This window comes from Diadema antillarum, unplaced genomic scaffold (assembly GCF_040938485.1).
Source record: "Diadema antillarum isolate AM-2024a unplaced genomic scaffold, OU_Dant_1.0 seq00000309_RagTag, whole genome shotgun sequence".
In the NCBI taxonomy this organism is placed as follows: domain Eukaryota; kingdom Metazoa; phylum Echinodermata; class Echinoidea; order Diadematoida; family Diadematidae; genus Diadema; species Diadema antillarum.
In genome coordinates, this window is record NW_027271330.1 from 458545 (window position 1) to 482509 (window position 23965).

Sequence of the window (23965 nt, forward strand, 5' to 3'; positions counted from 1 at the left end):
GGGATGTCGCGAGCTGTTTTTAAGGTGACGGGGGGGGGGGGGGGGATTTCCTCGCAGATAATGACTGAATATTTGTTTTCCCTCAGGACGCCCTCTCTGATTGGATTGATTTTTGATTAATCCTCTTAAAAACCACAGTCTCAGATATTATGGCTTTGACGTTATCTTGTACAGACAAGCGTGGAAGTATAGCTCCATGAGACAAGTTTCTTACAGTTTCGAGAGAGTCTAACAGTCGTCACGGCAGCGTGCATACTCGTTGCTTTAAAGGGATGATATAGTTTTGGTTGAGATGGGGCTTCATATTTCCAACTTTTTGTGTGATAATGAGAAACTTCTATGATATTAAGGAGCAAACAATATTATAACAAAAATTCAAATATTATATATAACAAAAATTCAAAGTTAACTTAATGCAAATAATAGCTGAGATATCTGAAACAAAACGATGCTAATAAAACGTGGGACCCACCATTTATTAGGATCGCTTTGCTTTACTTTGTTTTTGGATATCTCAGTCATTCAAAACCGATTTTTCTCAAATAAACGTTGAATTCCTCTTAGAATTTTATGAACTTCATATTTCAGAAGTAGTTTTTAATTATCTCGCAAAAAGGCCAATCCTGAATCCTCATCTCAAGAAAAACTAAAACATCCTTTCATGTGCAGTCGTTTGTGTTCGTAGGCATATATGTTAGTCCATGAGGTAAATGAAATTCCTGAAAACTTCCGATGATAATTAGATTAAACTCCATCCGTGTCGCATCATGGGCATCGCCTGTAACCTTACTCCACACTTCATGATTTATTCCAATCAATGACGTCACCCACTACTTTAAATTTGAACACATTTGATTAAGAATATCTCTACAGTTTTCTTTGTACAGACTTTCTATTCTTTAAAACAATGTCAAGCAGGTCAATTTGCATGTTGTTCGTGTTGCATGTGTAGTTTAACAAGAAAACAAGGTCCTTATTTTCACTTTGTCACCCACGCTTGTATTGGTGCATTATTTCCATGTATCCTCTGGTACAATGACTCTATCACTGCAAACTGCAAATGAACAGTGTACTGAAGCAATTTTGAAACTCCGCCTCTCCCATAGCCCCGCCCTCCAGCCCCGGCCCCGCCCCTCACCCAGGACGGCTCTCTACAAGACGATGAGTGATAATAATATGTACTTGTGGGCAAATGTTATTACCACTCTGATAATATCGATGAATTTATAATGAATGACTTTGGGAGCATGCGCACTTGAAGAGTTTTAGCGCAACCGTGACACGACAACTAGCCGTTTGACAAGACTCTATATCAACGAATATTTGTCAAGACGAGTTTGTCACAGTGCAATACAGGAGACAGTACTCTTTCAGACTAGAGAGTTCTCGTATGCATGGATATACGACGTATGGACATGGAACGTTTTTATATGTCTGAATGGCAGTATTTTGGTACCTCTTATGAATGTCGATGGTTTGAGCATCATTTCGGTGATTATGACATACTGTTATCATGTCTGAAAACTCTCATATCCATACGTCGTGTAAGAAGGTTGGGCTTGTTTGCGAACAACCAAAAGAATCCAACGCAATGCCAAATCACGATGTATACAAAGCCCGCGCAAATTCTGCGCAAAGTTCGTACTGCGCAAGGGAGAGAATCATACATATTCATGAGCTTCTCATGAAAGAAGACAGTATGCGAAGTCTGATGCTGCCATTATTACGATAATCATTAACGTTACTGGATGTCCAAATGGTCTTGAATCAGCACGTCGTATGAATATTAGATAACTCGGTGTATCTAAAAGCGCCAGCGAGAACTGTCGGAAAAGAAAAAAATAAGCTACTCGTATCCTCATACGGGTATACCGCCTTGTCCGCAAATAGTTAGGTTTAAAGGACAAGTTCACCTTCATAAACATAAGGATTGAGAGAATGTAGCAATATTAGTAGAACACATCATTGAAAGTTTGAGGAAAATCAGACAATCCGTTCAAAAGTTATGAATTTTTGAAGTTTTTGTGCCGTACCCGCTGGATGAGAAGACTACTGCAGTGTATGAATAACTTAGATGTCACATGCGTACAACAATATAAGGAAAACATAAAGAGAATTTCACAAAATTCCATCTTTTGAAAAAAGTACACATTCCCCTGACTTTTGACCGACAAATGTTATGGGTAATATTATTCCCCCTGCATTTAGAAAGAGGCAAGTCAAGTGCTCTTTTATTATGCGAAAAAAGTGAAAATATGTTGAATTTTCTTTACATTTTCTTTATACTGTTGTACGCATATGACTCACAAGCTGTAGTAGTCTCCTCATCCAGCGGTTCCAACACAAAAATTTTAAAAAATTCATAACTTCTGCATCGATTGTCCAATTTTCCTCAAACTTTCACTGATGTGTTCTACTAATATTGTTGCATTTTCTCAATCCTTATGTTCATGAAGGTGAACTTGTCCTTTAACAACGAAATGTGTCAAATATCTCAGCCTTAAGGTGCAGACGAAAGGATACGACCAAAAGGCCTCCTCACTTCTTGCTAAGATTTATTACTGAGAGGAGAAGAAAAAATCTTCCTTCATAGCTCCGTGGATTTATGCATGTTGCATGTTTCAACTCTGACCTCATGAACTTGCCTCATGACGTCACGGAGCTCTGGATATATTTACCTCAGTTCCAACCCTTTGCCCTCGAAGAGTAACGCGCGCCGCGCCGCTGAGCATTCGTCTCGCAGGCGGGTAAAAGTTGGCGATAGTGTAAATTCAATTTACCTTAATTGTACAATGAAGGTAAAACTAATTTATGAGTATGATTTCTCATCATCAACAATTTAGTATGCTGTATAATAGCTCTATTACAATACAGATTTCCTTTAAACACAGAGGAGGGGGGGGGGGGGTTCCCAGAGAAGTGTAAAATACAAGATTTGACAATATTTAAATCAAACACTGTGCCATTTACTGACCACTGAACTTGCGACGTACATCTCAACATTTCATTACGTTGTAAAGTTCAGAAAGAGTGCTTGTACGTGTTTAATACAACCTTTAAATACATATCGTACACAAAGGGCCTTCGTAAAGTGAAATAGGAATGGAACACTGTCTAAATTGCAATGTTATTGGTAAACATCGGAATACATCTTATTCCTGAAGCACCCCACCCCACCCCGCTCTGCCATCCTTTGAAATATGTCATTTTCAGAATTCAGTAAGTATCCCTTAAGTAGGGCGGATTGAATTCATTTCTCATTCATCATGATGGGGGTATCATCATCCTGGCCCCTTACAACGTCTGACCAGTGGTCAATTTTACCTGCCGGGTTACATACGACCATCTTCGTATAGGATTGGTCCTATATGGACACTGAGGTCAGCTTGTGGTGATGTACGCCAGAAGGCATCTAGAGTTTTACACATTTCGGCTATTCATTGAAGTCAAAGATGTTTCCTCTTGGAGAAGATGATGCACATTGGAGTAGCGTGTTGTGGTTTGACGCTTAGACACACGTCATGTTGCCGTCAACTGTTGTCACTGGAGAAAAAAAGAAACAGCAAAAGAAGCAACTGAGAATAACAAGACAAAGAAACAACAATACTCTTGTCTTTTTAAAACCGATTCACATTCCACAGTCCGAATACATCTTCATTCTTTGTGAGTGACTATTGTTTGCCTTTTCCCCCAAAACGTCTAACTCCTTGAACAACTAGCCAAACTTTCACTATTTGAAAGAGAAGAGGCAAAGGTTGTAGTGGTCTGACGTAAACACTAGATGGTCAGCAAACAGATGGACAATACCGGACAGTAGTTCTGGACATTGTATTTGCACTAGCTAAAATGTGGCGAGGCGATTTCCGGAGGAGCTCAAATTTGCTTTTCTTCTCTCTCTAGACTCTTTCTCGTCCTGTGCAAGGACAGTTTGGGGTTATTCGGGGCAAGGAAGTGGACAATTAGTCAAAATCCAAAAAAGTTCTGAATTATATCCAGTCTACACTTTCTGTTTAATTGAAGAAAACACTGATCATTGATTGTTGACATTAAAGCTGCTATTGCCTCAATTACGACTACTTCTGCTATTCCCCAGTGATAATGGAATTTTTGAATACTATTGATGATTATGATAATACGGACACGGCGATGGTGATGATTGTGATATTGATATTGATAATCGCGTACCTGCTAACTATTAAATGTTTTATCTCTTGCATGGAAAGGACGGAGTTTCATTCAACCTTGCATGTGCTATTTTTGTTAACACCTGCTGCTAGTAATGCAACGAAGATAGGTGAAAATTTCTGTATTTGCATTGTTTTTCTTGAAGTTATTCCCATATTTCCTTGGTTTTATGGTTGGCAGAGGTAATTGTAATGGTTATGTTATAATAAAGAAACGGAATATTAATGATATGAAAGCATGGTGCCAGTATATCTATGAATATGATGTAGGCCTTAAAGCGAAAAGAGGAGCCTTCTGGTCTAAATATGTCATGGTCTGTAGTTTACAAGTCAATTCTACATCCAGATAGATTTTATTACCAAAAATGTTGTTTCGAGGTTTTTTATTTGTTTTTGTTTTTTCAGTCATAGGGGAAGATTCTCGAACCTGAGTCATCAGCGATGCGTAAAGTGCCTCTTTAGACGAGTGTAGTTTTCGTTTAAAACTGGAATTTGTTTCAAAGGGCAAGTTGGTTGACTTGAAAAATATAAAATCATAGAAATAGATCAGAGAAAGCGTCATTGAGAAGACGAGAAATTAATCTATAAATGTTTCTGTAACAGTGGTATAAACAGAAAGAACCATGATATCAAGAACACCTGTTGCGTTACCCACATTTATAGAACGTCGAAAACAAACAAATGAATAAAATGCAAGTGACGTCACTGCCACGTGACCATGTCGAATTTCTCTAAACCAATTCAGTCTATCAATCTTGTTTGATGTTTGTTTGTTTATTTTTTGTTTTGCCATCTGTACAAGATGGCCGAATACCCAAAACTAAGTTACAGTAGCTGGTCTTTCGTGGGGTCAAGGTGCGAGTATTTGGGACGGACCACTTCATCGGGTTATCAGGTGGTTGTGCAGTCTGCTCTTTGCGACGAAAGAATATGAGGCGGGATCTTTTATTACGTGCAAAATTTGTGACTCTGTCACACACGGGACCTCCATTTTATGTCCTATCCGAGGGCCATAGTATTTTGCCTCTAGTAGAGGGGACGGTATGATAACATACAACATTGCTCAGTGAGACTCCGTGATGGGATTCGGACCTCCGCCCCAATCCGATAGTTAAAGACACAGTTGCATTGGGTAGCATGGGGTAACATGGTCCGTTTTTTTTTTTTTTTTTTTTTTTGCTATGGGGTTCCAAAAGAAAGAAACCATGCCTGGTTCGTAAAAAAAAACAACAACAACAACAACAAAAACAATACCTTAAAGGGATGGTACAGTATTGGTGGAGATGAAAATTTTAACGTTTTGCGAGATACCAAGAAAACGCTTATGATATAGTACAGAGCATACCATTTTAAGAGGAATTCAAAGTTTATTTGATGAACATCGGGTGTGAAATGACTGAAACATCTAAAAACAAAGTAAAACGAAGCGATCGTAATAAAGTGTAGGTCCCACACTTTATTGGAATCGCTCTATTTTGGACATCTCAGCCATTTTAAAGCCAGTTTTCATCAAATAAACGTTGAATTCCTCATAGAATTACATGCTCTTTCATATTTCATATGTGGTTCCTCATGATCTCATAAAATAATGTTAGAAACCTCAAATTAGGTCTCTACCAAAACTATACAATCCCTTTAAAAGCATCAAAATCACTAGCTGAAGATTTATTTTGTTACAAAGTCATTAGTGCGGAAATGATATTGTAACAGAACCAGACATGGTTTCTTTGGCGTACCATAGCAAAAAAAAAAAACAAACAAACAAACAAACAAACAAAAAAACAAACAAACAAAAACAAAAACAAAAACGGACAGTTGCCGTTACGGTGTTCGGTGTGCCGAGACCTTTTACAGACGGAAAACCCACATTCGGCATCCTCAACATTGTATGCTATATCATGATAATCATACGCGATACGCGATACGCGAAGAGGAACATCGTCTGATACATCCGTACCCCCTCAAGCCTATTCGAGGATTATGATTTTTGTTTTGTGTATGGTTGTTCAATGTTTTTCCACATGCAGTCCGTGATCAGACGATCATACGTATCACGCAACAGCCATTCCTTTCGCCTCCGGGCTACGAGGTTGTGTGGAGCCTAGATTCAATTATGGCAGCCCGCAGCGCGCAGTATGACTCGCCTTAGACTGTTATTGTAGCGAGACGCAGTATGTATTATAACTGTGGTAACATTCAACAATGTGTAGCACCTGTGTTCGATACAGGAGCACGTACGCGCGCACGGTGGTCCGCCGTCAAACTAGTTTTCTCGTCCAGGCTCTTTTATGCCAAAATCGGAAAAAAAGAAAGAAATATCGCATTTTTCTGTAATACTATAGGCCCTATTTATAAAGAAAAAAAACAGTTAAAAGCAGATTATCTTGTTGTTGTTTCTTATAAATATAATGGACAATTGTTATGTGTTCTACATTTTTGAAAAAAAAAAGAGAGAAAAGATTATAACTGAAATATAAAAATGAAAGTGTAATGAAAGATACTTCGGAGTTTCCGGCACCCTAGAAAGAAGATTTTCGCAGTTGCACTTGCAAAAGTACATGGCTGCTATAATACCTCGCAGAAATGAGGGGCAATACACTTCAAACGACGTGACTTGAGTCTAGCGGTCGAGTGGGGTCTACGCCACCTGTTGCACGGCTATACCAATTGACACTATCACCCCTTGTCCAATGTGTTTAATGCGTTGTCGAGATGGGTAAGCCAGAAACAGCAGCGGAGCGGTGGAAATGTGGTATTTCGGAATTTCGGAAGCTTAAAGCGACATTCAACTCCTGTGATGTTTCAATTATTTGTTTGAAGTAAACATGGTAAACAAAGTGAGGTGCAGCAAATTTGGTGGAAGAAAGCGTCATCAAATCAGAAACAAATAAACAGATAATATGAGCTTCAACCAGTTATGCAGATTATGTATACCGATGATGTCATTGCCTGACTATTTTTCTTTTATTCAAGCAAAGGTAGAACCACTTAAGATCATATTATTTTTTGTCGCACTTTGTGCGACTACAAGGAACTCAGCAAAAAATATTTATCTTTCATAGCCAGGTGCCTCCGAAATCAGTCATCTTCACTTTAAGTCAAACGTAATGTAAAAGTGTGTTTCAAAGTCTTTGGGGAACTTGTAAGCTATGGCATCATAATCATCTATTTTTTTTTTCATACTGTGATTGCAACGACTGTCATCGTTTCGTAGGATTGCTATTTTCAAAATTTGAAATCCCTTTCTCATTTTATGTCCCAATCCCATTTGCATACTACAAATGTATATGGAACTTTACCACACTGTGTCATTTAACTACTCGGAGATGTTTTTTTGACTGTAATGCATGTTCGTTTGTTTGTTTGTTTGTTTTTAATTCATGGTGACGTATAACAGGAAGGTAATTTGAATATCCTTCTAGGATCATGCAAACCTAGATCGCAAAAGAAGGAAAAAATGCAGGTAGCACGTTGCAACAGGTATCCAAAAATGACACTCGCATTGGCAAGGTGAACACTCCTATTTTGAGCTTGCTGTGTAGTTCATCAACCACACATTAAACCGTGAATTTGACTTTGTGAATACGTACCGTCGGGTTCATGCGATCATGGGTAAATAGTTGGAAACATGGATGTTGGCCGAAAGAACGTGCTCCCGCAAAGTTCTGGAAAACGAGAAGGAAGTTTGCACCCCCCCCCCCCCCCCCCCCGTTTGTTTGCGTCTTTCACTACAGTGGAAACTCGGTATAACGAGATTCTTGGGACCAAGACAATTATTGTTCTCTACATCAGATATTTTGTTATATCAGTTGTAGTCAATAAATCAATACAAAACGAAGGAAATAAATTCCTTGGGACCGACCGGAGAAATTCGTTTGTTATATCAGGGCCCCGTTTTATCAAAAGATAAAATCGATTTTAACTTTCGTTACCACACAGGCTGCCATAGACTTACAGTTGAAATCAACTATATGTGACCGTGCATCACAGCACGAACAAAAAGTTGCACCCCTTGACTTTACGTGAGGACTCAAAAAAGGTGAAATGGGTCAACCGAGTCAATATTGAGTTTTTCATATTTTCAGGAAGAGTTATCCTTCTACATTATTCTTTAATTTGGGGTCATAACATTGATGATAAAGTGTGTTTTCAGCAGTTTCTCTACGACCCTGTAATTTGGGAGAATAGAAAGATCAGGTATGTCTTAGAGTCCCCTTTTCATTTCTTGAAATGCTTCACTTTTTCACTTTTAAGTCTAATAACCTTTGAAAGGATTACGCTACTGCACTGAAATTTGGCATTAATCACGAACAAAATATGTGTTATAATAGAACATATGCTTAATTTCAGCTTAATCTGATAATCCCTCCATTGTTGTTGCTCTGGTGGTTTACATCCTGTTTTTTGTCCCTTTCAACGCACAGCTATAGCGGCTTAATTGGTAAAGATTAAACGCTTGAATAGACCCTGTACTTCAGAGCCTCTTTTCTCAGTTCACACTTTTCCAGTCTAGAGTGTGTGCTTTCTTTCCACATTAGATAGGTTAGGGGAGTCCATTTGAATTGAGTTATACATCATTTTAAAGCTTAGAGTCTGCTCCTTGAGAATCTGCCCTTAACATAAAATCTATGTCTGTTGGTTTTGTGATGCAGGGTCACATAATCAATTCTAACTCTTCATAAAACATGGCCCTGGTATTTTGTCATATCTGATCTCTTTATATCGAGTTTCTACTGTACTTGGTGAGCGCCTTGCCATCGTGTACACACGTTGTCATATTGCAGGACCACCATGCGTGAGTACACGTGACCTGACTTATAGCTTACTGATACGATCAAATGATAATGCTTGATGAATTACTTATATATTGACGTACGTCACATGGACTATCATTATATTTCACGAGAGCGTTACACTCATACACACATGACAAATGCATTTCCCCCCCCCCCCAAAAAAAAAAAAAATGCCCCGAACGCATTCATTTACTCGAATTGAAAACGAATGTTTAGCAACAAGTTGAAAACATTAATCTTCGAGTACCGTCATACCAGAGCACAGCTTTAATTCACTTTACGTCCTCCTGCTATTGTTAGGCTTAAAGGGGTGATATCGTTTTGTTTGAGAGGGCGCTTTAGATTTTCACCTTTTTTTCTTGCTATAATGAGAAACCACTAATGATAATATGTGAAATAGCATAATCATGATTTTGTAAGAAATTCAAAGTTTATTTGATGAAATACGGTTTTCAAATAGCTGTTTTTTACAGAATTTCGCAGACCTTCGTTCTTTTATATTATTATGTTTTGTTGTTTTAGAAGTACATAGACCTATTCCTCGAATTGATACCGAGAGATGCTACGCAATTATTGCTCCTCATGCTAGATATCTGTTTATACACCTGTGCCGGACGGAATGATACGAACGAAGGATCATGGGGTATTGTATGCCCTTTGGAGAACGCATCTGAGGGGGTTTGAATCCGGAACCTTGCACTTTGAATCCCATCGCCCCATCCGCTCTATCACGGGTTATCTTTCTGTCTACTTTGAGTATTTTGTTTGCAGATACATGTATTGTAAATAAGAACAGTAGCTGCTACATGTAGGCCTATGTAGTTCTCCGGTTTGCCCATTCCTTTAGGACATGCACAGGAAGAAGCAGAAAAGGGGAAATGCCTATGCGAACACGACACGTTGTGTAAATGATCTCCGCAGACAGGCATTGGCATCAGCTTTCATCCAGCGATGACAATTAAACCATTGTCAATTCGAACAGGAACACGAGTTCCACTGTAAAATAATGTGACGAAAGTGATCATTATCTCCCCGAAGATGATATCAATTATCCCAGAAAGAAAATGGAAATCAAAATAGCAAACTCTCAAGACGAGGAAGCGTGATATCCAGTTTGTCATAATTTATCGCTCTGATATAGTGAAATATGACTGAAAAACTAATATATCAGTTACTTTAACCACACGGAGAGAGTATGTGTTTCCTTTAACTTTTATGCAGTTGCTGTCTCTTCTTTCTTAATTCTCTACTGTACACCGTGATAGGTATATTTTTGTTTCGTCTATGAGCTTGTTTGAGTGTAGACCGTACACTCCTACACAGTTAATGATCCGACAGTAAGCTCTGCGAATGTTTGTATTCATTAATTCTCCTTCTTAGAATTCGAGGAATTTAAACACATAAGAGTTTGCGTGCTATCTTTTAAAAAGAAATTACATGACCCAAGAGGACGCCTTGTCACCTCTCGGAAGTAAAGTGCATTCAACGATATTATTATTTGTATCGTTGATGAGGGGTTTATGACTCTTTCACTAATAACATACCCGATTCATTTCCTCATCTCATGTGTCGAGAAGAAGTGAATTTGCCGCATCAAACCACATCGTTTTGAAGAGAATGACAGTCGGATGTTTACAAGCGTCGCAAAGGGCCATAAATCCTGATGTTATGGCACGGTTTGTAATCGAAAGTTCCTTTTCTCCGCTTCCCGATTCGAATTGGTTAAATGGCGTGTTTTTCACTTTTATGGCCGTATCGTAAATTCCTCCCGCGGTAGCTCCTTTGATGTCTGAGCAGTATTCGTACATCTGGTATGTGTGGTGGCGTCCCACTTTCTTCTTGCCGGTGATTGTGATTACACGTCGCCATGGCAACCACACACATGATGAAACAATGCGATTTCACCATACACAGAAACCAAGGAGGTGGCATAAACGATTCCACTTACTGCCTATGGCCCAATCTACAGTTAATTATGGAATAGTTATTGTCTTTGCTTTAAGAACGTTTGAATATTACCATAACAGTTGATATACTGATTATATTTCTTTCTTACTGAAGACTGGTAAATTAATGATCAATTCCAGCAAGGGAACTTTCGATTGTAACTATGAATTTAATCAGTTAAAACGGACTACTACTTCAAACCCACACTATAGTGGTCACACACGTGTTGTTAATCGACAGTGAAATGATAGCAAAACAAACAAAAACAAAAACAAACAAGCAGGCAAAGAGACAATCAAACAGACAGACAAAACAAACCGCCCAGAGTGTGTTATCCCTGACCCACCGGTCACCCAAATGGCATGAATCTTTCAGTGAAATATTATTTTGCCAGGAAACATCCATAAGCCTGGCCAGCAATTGGGAGGCACGTGCTCAATACATGCAGGTTATTAATTAAGTATCTGGAGCCTACACCGGACAATCATGCTGGTGACATTACGACAATATTAAAGCAAACATACCTACTTCCATATTTTTTCCCGATCTCAGCTGCATGGGCCTGCACGTTACTGGTGTTTCCTATATTGCGTAAGTTACGAGATTATAAACAAAATATTGCTCATAAAAATTTATTTTCCGTGGTTTCTTCTTAAAGACGTGACAGACTGGAAAAGTCATGTGGATGGAGCGAATTTAAATATGTGTTTCCTTCCATTTACAAAAACAAATAAATAAAGCTAGAGAGTATATGAATTATTTCGGAAAAGGTGTACATACCATAGCATTTGTTCATAAATCTATCTGAATATTGGTCAACATAATGCTAACAAAAACTGTAGCATTCTTTCAGGATTTCCCATGCATATAATCACGTTTCCGTAACTCAGTCAGAAGTAAACCATCAATATTATGGTAAACGTTGTCTTTAATGAAAACACTTGTCGTTGGAAAAACCGGTGGAGAATTTCCCCTTCAGCTTGGAGAAGTCAGGCCCGCCGTTTGGCCCCCTTCCATAAGCCACAGACGGTGGTTATTAATTGCCAGCCGTACGTAGCGTACAGGTGCACACCAGGTACCACAGTGGGGAAAGAGTGACAATAATTAACTCATCTTATACTCTTCCGGCTCCTGAAAAAATGTTATCAATAGAGCGCGCAGCCTTCATGTGCCACCTCTGCGTCACGCCAGCCGACATGCGGATGATTCGTTGCGGGCGCTGTTACATAATAATCTTTAAAAAAAAAAGGGGGGGGGGGCGGGGCCGGGAAATTTCTGTTGCTTGTAATGAATTGCTCCCGGTGAGTAAAAATGTCATCATTATCACGAGTGTCGCCCAGACTAATCCTATACGGCTCCTTGCTTGTGGCTGCGGCTTTGCTAATTACATACTCTATTGTCTCTGTTTTGCTTTGTTTTGCCCTGTTTTGGGGGTGGCGAAGTAAGAGATTTGTTTGTATGTGTGTGTGTGTGTGTGTGTGTGTGTGTGTGTGCTTACATTATAAACATTACGTGGATGTCAAGTGTCTCCTTAAATGCGAAAGTTTACAATTATTGCTTGGGCTCTTTGCATTGCTCTGAGAGCCATCCCTCCGCGGAAGCAAACTGATGAAAAATCATGTCTATGTCGAATGCATGGAGACATTCCAATGATAAATCGCTACACGTGCACTACAGTATCAAATTGAGAGAAAAATACATTTGTTTTTGTTTTTGTTTGTTTGTTTGTTTGTTTTGTTTTGTTTTTTTAACGAGGGAATTGTATACGGTTTTGGTGCAGCAGTTGTGGAAATTTCAACGTATCCCGGAAATGAAACAATCGTCATGGTGTTCGAAATTGAAATGATTTTGTGCAAACGTCTTACTCTGGGCGAAGGCCGTAAAAGAAGATTGGATGAATCTGAAACATTTACATGTAGGTCCTATCTAGTTTATGTTCTTTTCACAAGTCGTAATTATTAATAAGAAACTCTTCTTTCCCATAATTAGGTGTGTTTCACATGTACATGTGAGACACACTCTTCAAATGAGCGGATTAAGAGTTCTGATAAATCAACAAATTCGATAAGAATGCGTCGAACGAATCAATTGTTATATCACGATTATTCCCACAGACTTTCAAATATAACGTTGATTCTTTCCGTAGACTCTCACCCAAATGTTGGAAACAAGACGGAGATAATAATCAATTAATATACTGCTATGAATAGAATGGATCAAATGAAAACTCTATAATATATTCTCAACTTCTGTCGATAGCATACCTTTAAGCTGTGTGCAACATTAAATACATTTTCATATTCTTTCTTATATATCCATCCACGTCCGTGGGTAAAGGCACGGCCACCACACACGTTATCAATAAAAAATCGAAGATAAATTTTGGACGTGGCATTTCAGTATTTATCTCTAGATGTTTTATAACCCAAGCAAACGAGCTCGTATCCCGGTCGTCAACACGCTACTATCACTTCAACGATAAGAACAATAAAAAAGATGTGTAACTCTCCGTTTGTTTTTATACTCATCGGATCGGTTGCAAAGGAAAACGACATATATGTGTGTATATATAAATAATATATCAACCCCAATGTTGTGCCCACCGACTTTTATTGGCAGTTTGCGTGATGTGATGCTACGTAACCAGTTCACTTTGATGAGTGCTCGTGAATGTTTCTGACCATTATATTCCTAAGAAAAAAGAAGAAGATGATGATTCAATATTATAATAAGGACTCAAGATATATGAATAGAGGCGTGGGAGGAACTGCAATAAACATACATACTTAAAGGATTACAAATTCACTTATGACAACTTGCATCATATGAATTTTACTAGTTATATGAGCTGCATCCTTGCTTCGTATAGTAAACTTTAAAAGAATTAAGTGCGCAAGCTATAAGTCATTCAAAATTATAATGTGAGTTACGAATGTATTTAGATTGACGATCGCATGTTCTATAGTGTGTTGTCTCGCATCCCGTATGGAACAATAATCTCATGACATCTCGTGATATTGTACTGATGCTTGTATAGAAATGTCAGATGCATGTTGATTATTAATAACATGCAATATTTTGCCAGTCACTTCTTTCTGTGTGTCAAAGTTGAGCAGTGCTGCTAGCTAATTCCGCTTGAAGCATTTTTTGTGTGTGTTTCTCTTGATTGATAAAAAGCCACAGTATTTGTAAAGCCCTTATATCTTGAAAGCGTCTCTATAAGTGTTGTTCCACTGTCTCTGCATGTGCACCCCCTTCCCGTTTCTTGGGGCAACCAGTCTCACAATATGAGGAGTTTATTTGCAAAAGGGGCTAGATCCACTTTAGGTACTTTAGAGAAAAACTGGTTTCTTTGTGAGAACTTGTACACAAGTGTATGGAAAATCAAAATCTAATTTTGCTATAATTTCCATTCAAATGTTTGTCTGGAGTTGACATTTTCACTGTAACTAACTCAAATGGAATTCTGTGCAGTGATGCTAATAACTCAATTTTGATCAAAACTGGATCTAACCCCTTATGCAAATGAGCTCTTCATATGTGGAGGATTCAGAGTAAGACTAGCGCATGACCAACTTTTACTCACAAAAACGTATGAATCACAAGAGTTTGGACTCTTTGACTACCCGATGTTCGGTTTGTTTACCAGATGTTTACAGGACTCTAGCCTGGATTAACCTCCTCACAAATAATTGTCTTGCTTTATTTATCTCGTTGTCTTCTCCCCCACCTTGTCTTGCACTTGAACCTCGCGCCCTCGACCCCGAAAGCAATTCGACCTGAAAGGTCAAAGGTTAACAAGACCACACTTTTCAACCCCATCTAACCCCTATAGCCTTCGAATAGTAGACATGGATCATGGGAATGTGAAAAAACTCCGATGTAGATGGGGACGAGCATGAATATTATCAACACAGTTTCGATCTGTCGAAATCAATTTCGTGAAAAATTCACACACCTTCGACTGTGAAAACCATTCGCTTCACATCCGCCTCACAAGAAATAGTATGTATTTACACGATTTCTCAAAAGGGCCGCACTTCTTAGCGCATTCTTCTATTACTCGTGAGGAATGTGTTGAGACTTTTTTTTTTCATGAGCAGGGGACTGCGTGAGAAAGACTAACGTGATCGTTTCGGATGTACCTCGAGCGCACTGCTGTGTGTGAAGTGTTTATGTCTGGACCGAGCGCATCTGTTTGTATAAGGCACGACACCAGTGTTTCTTTGAGCTGTCTTCCTGAGGCCCTACGGAAAAATAGTTCATATTTATACAACAATTTCCAAACCGCTAGGGACAAAAATATATCGCACAACGATGCTCAGACGGACAATAATGTACCCATGGGACGTATTTCCTCCTTGTTCGAGATGATTCCACTTGTGTCCGTTTGAGACGTTCCATTGTTGCACTGCCATGTCATATTTCGCGATATTTACTGTACATATGCCGAAAGACATGATACTGCGTTTCATTTGTATACAAGTTCAACTTCGAGAGATGGAGACTAGACAGAGAGAGAGAGAGAGAGAGAGAGAGAAAGAAACGAGAAGAAAATTGATTGAAATTATTGCTGTCGATGTCATAACCAAGTTAATTTTACGAATACAATGCAATATGTTTTATAATTGCACATAGTATATGGAAATATGTTCACATATTTTAGAAGGGTATTCTTGTCACTCACAAGTCGCTTTGATAATCGTTTAAATATCATTCTTTTTTTTGTATGAGGAATTCTATTCTGAGATTTGTATTGGCTCAAATTGACATAGATTGCAGCAGTTTTGACATAAACATGTTCACGCAAGTAAACTACATCATCCCATTTTTAAAACCACATATCCCATTTTTTCCATTATTTATCCCATATTTTTAACCGGATAGTAGTGCGCCCCCTTCCTCCCTGCTGAAAACAATAACCAAGGCAAAAAGGTTTCGTGCAGAAGTCGCATTGTGTAAAATAGGTGCATAGGATATGTGTGAGAGTTTACCAGTGTCTTCACTATAGTATCGTCATAAACATGATCTCAAAATATAATTGAAACTTTATTGTCAATTATACTTTTTGTTATATTCACCCGAAAAAAAAAAACAAAAACAAAAACAAAAAAAGAACCTTTGTTGACTTTCATTTTCCTTTCGCATTAGGAGGGTGACTCATTTGTTTTTGGGGTTTTTTTTATTCATTGTTTTCACTTTAAATTAACATACATTATGGCTAAATTTCTGTAGATGTTTCACGATGTTACGATGTTGACAGTTGTTTGTAGGGAAACGTGTATCATTCTCATCTTCCGATTGTCTGTCATGTATTTGTTTTTGTCACAAACCATCACTTTACTCAGCTTTACATTAAACTGTTACTTCGCGTACTACAGTGTATATTCATATTATTCTAAAACATTTAGAATCACATGTTTGTACAAAGCAAAATAGAATGAAATATCATACAAAACGTCTTCTGTATTCGTAAAGTAAAAGTTTATTACACTGTATACCAGCTTTCCGTGGATTCCTCGTTATATGTTTTTCTGTTCATTTTTTAAACATAAATTAGACTAGAGCTCGAAGGAAACAAAAAGAATATGAAGAGACTGTCTTACGGTGACACTCCTTGAACTTACCAGGTTTTTCTGGACGATCGTCTTACAACAGTTATAGCTGACTCAAAAAGAAAATGATAGCTATCATAACAGGCCTAGATGAATCGATAAAAGAACAGATAAAGAAACGAATATATTAATCAACCAAGCAATCGATCAACCAATGATTTGATAGATAAAGTCGGTTTACCTTTAACTCAAATTCTCTTGATCCACATACCTCTCCGCCCTCGGAATTTTCAGGACGTAACCGTTGTGGTTCCCTCCGTCGGGGGAATTCTAGCGGCACGCAACCTTGATGTATCGGGGGACCAGCCGGCTGGCTAGCGTGACTCGAATGCGATGGACAAACAGCAGATCTCGAAGCAAAGATAATATCATTTTGGGCAGCTGGTATGCGCGATATTCTACAACATGTTCCCCCGCCGTGTTGAAGTTCGTATGCTTCTCCTGTCTTGTGAAAATGAATAACCAAAAATAAAACAAACAAACAAACAAAACTAAACAAAAAATCCTATAACACAAACAATAACAGAGAAACAAACATTACAACCAAACCAACGTAGGGAGACAGAATGTTTTAGCAACATAAAGTAACTTTCCCAACTCCTCACAAGTCAACAATACCAATTGTTTTGTGAATGAATGATACACGCATTGAGAACCATTAGCATGATTAGTATAATCAACTCGACATCACCTACCAGGCAATTAAAGGAAACCTCCGGATGATTTTCAGATTTTTACATTTGAACAACTATAAATTAGTTGGACTGAGGACAGAGTTTCAGAATTTGTGATAATGGGATGAAGAATAAGACTATTTTCAAAATGTAGAACAAATTGCAATGAACAAGGATGATGACATGGCAGAGTCACCATAAGAATGCATGAGTTGGGGCTCAAGGAAGCTGAACAAAAGAAGAAGGCATGCACAGATTATACACAGGTGAACTCGCAAGCAAGCGGTATTGTGATGAAATTACACTGCTACATTTTTGAAATCTGTGAACCTCCTATGTCATCATCCTTGTTCAGTGTAATTTGTTTGAGGTTTTTCAAAGTATTGTTTCTCTGCTCAAGAACCACAATAAAGGCAGCAAATGTATACATGGAGTTGTCGATTTATGTAATACATGATGTGAAATTATGAAAATCGTATGGAATGTCCCTTAAAGACATGTAGGCCTAGCTATCCCTTTACATCCACGTGCCCTGCAAAATAGAGCGGCAAATAATACAAGGACTTGAATGTATAATAGTAGTCTTCCACCACTAAACCCATTGCCTACGGCATCCAAGAGAGTCACGTGCAATGTCAGTGAGAATGTCCTAAACTCGGACGGAAATGGCTTAGATTTTCTCACGTGGAAGGTCATCACATACTTACAACATGAACCCATGCTTATCGCATACATATATGTATTTTGTGTGGAAAAGCATGGATAGTTATCATTGCACTGATGTCGGTGATTACACTGAGGGTGTATTCTACGTTCATGCGCACCTGTACATCCTATGACGTCACTCTAATGCGACATCTACCTGAGACCTTGTACTATAAACCGACACGAGTCGACGCTTCGCTGGTCATTCACGCTTGAGCCCAATTAATCGTTTAATTCCCAGATCGAAAGCTCACACGAGCTCATGCGGTGACCTCAAAGTGATAAGCTTTAAAATTTGTCATCAAACGTCCTCTGCAAATTAAAATGACCAGGCTTTCACGATCGCTAGGAGCGGGCATGGTCGGGCTACTAGGCTCGAGCATGAACGCCCGGTGATGATGAGTGGTTTCAAACAGTGCGAGATCTCAGGTGTAAATCTCAGTAATCTGACGTTATAGTAGGTACAGTTGTATGGAGTGTGCCCTGCGTCATAAAGACTGAAGAGCACTGTACACGAAATAGGAGTTGGGCCTTGACTTTGCAGTTATAGGATTTATGCTACAAAGACACTGTAGGGGCAGCAATCAGATGTTTGTAATAAAACAAAACAAAAAAACCTGTATGTAAGATGCCTCCGAAGGACTTCATTGTAATCATGATGGTAATGATAATTACTTTGACTCGCAGGCTTCATCGCTGTCGAGATTCTGAATGTCTCTATTTCGAGAGTCAGTTCCAGTTAACGTCAACATTGAACCACAACAAAAGTTATAAGAGCGCCTCATGTTCATAATGGCAAACTACGGGTAGCTGTCACACGCGCACATACCTAGCCCGTCATTATGTCACTGTATATATGTGAATGCACGAAATATTCTACACACAATATCTTTAGAAAATGAAACTAGGTAGGCCTACAGGTGTACCTATGTCAGGACGGTACAAGTGCACCTATGGGTACATGTGTGCCAATGTACTGTTATATCAGAAAGTGATGTGTGTGTGTGTGTGTGTGTGTGTGTGTGTGTGTGTGTGTGTGTGTGCGTGTGTATGGCCGGAGAGAGAGAGAGAGAGAGAGAGAACGAAAGGGAGACAGTAAAATGTTCTAGCTTCTATGCTGTGTCATTTGCGGGAAAAGTATTCTGAAAATATTTAGGAAATTAGAGTTAGCAGCCCCAATTACAGCGGAATAGCCGTCTCGTGTGGGGACGATCGTTTTTCGGAATGTCAGCACGGAAGGCCGCCTTTTACTCATCTTTCATTCTCAGTCTGCATTCCCCGATATGATGACGATTAACCCATGCCTTCCCACTGGCAATTAAGTTTATTTGATGAAAATCGGGTTTGGAATGACTGAAACATCCAAAAACAAAGTAAAACAAAGCGACCGTAATAATGTGGGTCCCACACTTTATTAGAATCGCTCTGTTTTGGATATCTCAGCCATTTCAGAACCAATTTTCATCAAATAAAGGTTGAATTCCTCATGGAATTACATGCTCTTTTATATTTCATGAGAGGTTTCTCATAGTATCACCAGAAAAATGTTAGAAGCCAGAAATTAGGTCTCAACCAAAACTGTACAATCCCTTTAATGTGGTTCAGATTATTGAGTATCTGGGTTTTGGTCATAAGGGATGTAATAATGATGGCAGAGCCCAGCCTCTGGGAATACACTGTCGGCATAGAACATGGCACCATGTGTAAATGATACGATATGGATTATTACTATAATAACAATCTCCATTGGGGAATTTCTCCCAACCGCCCTGATTTCACTCATCCTCAAGGAAATAGCCAATATTTGTATTAAAACATCTTGTTATATGAGAAAAATGATTCGGCATTTGTGTCAATTTCCATTCATCACAATGATGAGAAAGCATCAGGGACATAATGGCAGTGTATAATACACCGGACGCATCATTGTGGAGGACAGAGAATCCGTAACAAAGTTCGGAAATCATCGAGTTACAGTTTGCTATTTGTCGAAGAAATGTTGGCTGCTACATTAATTTGATTTTTAATCTGATTCAACGTCACTATTTTATTGTCCGCGTAGAATCGTGAGTACGCCATGCTGTGAATCCCGTGTTTGGGATTCCTCAGTCGCAGAATGAAAAGAAGAAAAGAAAAACCCCACCAAAACAAAGTGAATGTACTTCCGTAAGTCATGCTGAAAACAATCCCATATGGGAAGAAAATATTAATCGCTTTTAAACTGCGAGCGTAGTGCGGTACCAGAAATACGCCCAGCTTTGAATGACTTGTTTCGTAACATTTTGCTGTGAGAATTGGCCCGTGTTACACGTGAAACAATGGATAAAAAGGGTGACATGTTATTGCGAGACTGAGCAAATACCTTTTTAACAATGATGCTCTTCATGAGGTTATTAGTGGAACGTCTTCAGGGCAGAGAGAGAACGAAAGCGCAGCATGCCATGATCCATCCGTTTTTAGGATTCATAAGTTTGTATCTTATCCAGGCCTATTAGAAATCTTTTTGTTTTCTCTTCTGCAGCTTGTTCTCTTCTTTTTCTATTTATCTTCCTCTCCTTTTCTCCTACTCTTCCTCAACCTTTTCCTTTCTTCCTCTGTCTTCCTCTTCTTCTCCTTTTCTTCTTCATATCTTTTTTTTTTCTTCTGCGTCATCTTCTTCTCCTGTTTGCGATCTAGTAACAATCTACTAAATTCTTCTGTTTTTTTATCAAATGATTATTATTTCACAACTTGAAATCAGGTTTGCGTGCGTGAAATGTTGCTGTGTCTTGCAATCTTCGGGCAAGTTGGGTGGCTGACACGTAATGCATTTAATGGACCTATGATCAAGCAAATCAATCTTATGAATTGCTCATTACAAATTTGTTCCTTGAAAACCATCAAGATTTCCAGCGGGTGACTTTCGAGATGACAACAACTGCTGGAAGTACAACGAGATTCCCCAGTATCGGAATTGTATGGTTGTGTACGGATGGATTAGACTGGAGTTTGACTGGATCTTCAGAGCAAAAATATCAAATTTTGATACAGTTAGATAACCGGCCTGTCTGAAAAGTTTTATGCAGGTCTATGAGGATTCGGTAATGAGAGGAGAGTTGTTACGGGAGATGGCAAATTTCGGAACTATTACAAATATGTCTGGCAGACTCCAGCGATAGACCTTGTCGACAGCCTTTCGCTTGACACTTTCGATTCGTATCAGAGTTTCTGAAACCTCGCCAATACAAGTCGCTCGTCATATTTTGACCTGGAAATGCCTTTGGCTGTGACGTAGTCTAGTATTCGAGATCCGTGTTGAATTTGCCTGTATATTAAGAGCTGTTAAGCAGTGACTACTCAATTGTGGTATACTATAAATTGACAAACGGTCTTGGCAGCATTATGTATGTAGGCAATATTGTGTGCCACTGACATACTTTCCATGTTCACAGTGTCTATTAAATGCTGATGTGCCTTTAACATTTTGGAATGTTCAAGGAGGCAAAAACTCGAGCATCTCTGTTTCAAATGAATAATTCCACCAGACGTTTAGCCAAATGTATACCGTTCAGAGTATTTTGTAAGTTATTTCCAATATTACATTGAAGAGGAAGATATACACCCTGTACCGCATTGCCTTCTTCCAATGTAGTAGGACTCACAAACATGAAAAGGAAAGTATTCAAGACAGTTAGCGTCATTTTGTTACGTGTTGAATTCAGACTAACATCACACCTAAGAAACTAGACTGCATATTGCTCTGAGTAAGTAAGCCCTAATAATTGGCTTACTTTCTGATTTCTTAATTCTGATATGAAATCTATTTAACAAACTACCACAGGTTTTTTCCTCTCTTTTTGAATCTCGTAATTGACTGATTTATCTTTCTTTGTAATAAACATATACCTGTAGTGTGTAAATCTACAGAAAAAAAAATAGTTGATCGTGATCTGTTGGACTGATTGGACCTTATGTAAGAATTATCATGAATATTGTCTGGGAGTTTAGTTGAGTCAATTGATTTCTAAAGTATTGGGAGAAGGGGGAAGAGGAGGAAAAGGGGCTGGAAAGAGGAGAAAGATAGAAAAGGGAGGAGAAGGAGGTGGAAGAGAAGGGGAGGATTAGTACAAGGAGGAGGAGGTGGAGGGAAGGTGGAGCTCAGGAGTGAACGATGAAAAAAAGTATGAGAAAGAGGAAAAGGAGACGAAGAAAGGGGCAAAAAAGAAGAAGAGGAAGGAGAGGAGGAGGAGGAGGAGAAGGAGGAGGATGAAGCGATGATGGTACTTTTGGTTGAGGTCGACAGATAAATTTTCAAACGGACAGGCGGACAAAGGGTGCGTGATAAGGACGGAAGCGTTCCAAGTAGTCACGTACTCACTTCGAGACATCGCACGAAGGGCATGTCAAGACATTTCAACTTTTCCTTCCTTGATATCAACTTATGACATCCCCCTCTCACCGAAACACATCCTCTAAGGATGGCCATGATGGCTGAAACAAACTGCATCCAGTGAGGGGAAGGCAGGAGCCGCCTTGCTCGCGGCTCATCATCCGTAATCAGTAATGGGCTGAGATTGGAGAGGACAAAATATTGGCGTCTCCTCTCAAGTCTCGATCTCTCGATGTAACCGACGCGACATTTAGTGATCTCCCCTCGACTTTCTATAGGTACTTGTCTCCGTTTCCGACGAATTTGCTTCCCTGAAAAAGTGGCAGCTGTCTTCGTCTGGAAGTTTCTATATCCACCAGAGTTTTCGGAAAGAGTTTTATTATGTGTTTTAAACGTCTCTACTGAACTCAATCTACGAGAAGACATTTCCATATACATAATTAAAATTCTAATCTTTTTTGAAATTCTCTTTAAAAATGCAAACAACAACCATGAGAATATCAATTAGTTAGTGTGATGACAACAGCCCGAATCTACAAGCCTCAAGAACAAGGATCGATTTATAGTCTCCTGCAAAACGAAATCCCGTTCATTGCCATTAGGTAACAACAAAATAAGAATGTTTACAAAAACATTTTTTTTTCGTAATCCAGCTGGAAGACGTAATAGCTGCTTTCATGTTACATGTCTTTATGTTCGTTACTCAAACTTGAACCTCACATTGAATATGGTGTCCAAGTTTGGGTGACGGAAAAGTGAGACATGATTTTGTGTCAAAAGTTTTCTACTTTCTATCCATGTATATCGATCGCAATAATACCGACAAGGCTTGCAATTTACTTTGTTGTTTCTTTTCTCCTTAAAGCAGAACTTTGTATTGAAATTTAAATTCCGGACAGAAGACTGACGGCTCAATAAATGCATGTTTCTATAGTTCCATACATCAATATTCTTTGATACTTACGATTCCTCTTCTCTCCCTCGTCATCTTTCGTTTGTTCATCTGCGTATTCCATGAGACAGATCATGTTGCAAAATGATGTATAGCTGTTTACTTTTATTAACCTAAAACTGTATTTGCTTGTTTCATAATCCGTTTTGTTTTGTTGTTTTGTTGTTTTTTTAACAAAAGAATATACACTATATACACCTATGACAGTGATGTCAAGACGTTCATTATATAATTGTAGTTGTTTCATACTTTCTACTTGCCTTTTTCTCGTCACAGTCTTGGGTGAGCGGTACATGACTCTCTTCACACAATGCCGCAACGACAGCACGCCCGAGGTTCTGAGACAGAAATTCTGCACTTCTGATTTCGGTGAGAACTTAACTCTTTACTTCTATGTCTTAACCCGTTTAAGACTAGTCCCTAACACAGTCAGACTGGACGTCTATAAAGAATGAGTGTCATAGCATATTTGACTCGTTGTTAACGGGTTAATAGGACACCATTATTGTTCCCCAGTCGTCTAGCAGTCAACGTTAAATTAACCAGTTCACATAATTAGTTTGTCGCACATGTTGAAGTTGTAATAGGAAGAAACATTTCTAAGATCAATCAGTGATATCAATACTATCATTGTTTGTTTGTTTGTTTTTTTGTGTGTGTACAGTTGATAAATATGATACCACGCTCATACCCACTTCTATCAAACGAAGCATAAAAATTGTA

The 23965-nt window shown here is 38.7% G+C and overlaps 1 protein-coding gene across 1 annotated transcript in view; it reads left to right on the top strand.

Annotated features, from left to right (window-relative positions):
• Positions 1–23965, top strand: part of LOC139730390 (secreted frizzled-related protein 5-like) — a 50309-nt gene that overhangs the window by 20860 nt on the left and 5484 nt on the right. The window contains exon 2 of the mRNA XM_071641254.1: positions 23519–23611. Coding sequence (XP_071497355.1) covers positions 23519–23611 — 93 coding nt within the window. The remainder of the gene's footprint in view (positions 1–23518; positions 23612–23965) is intronic.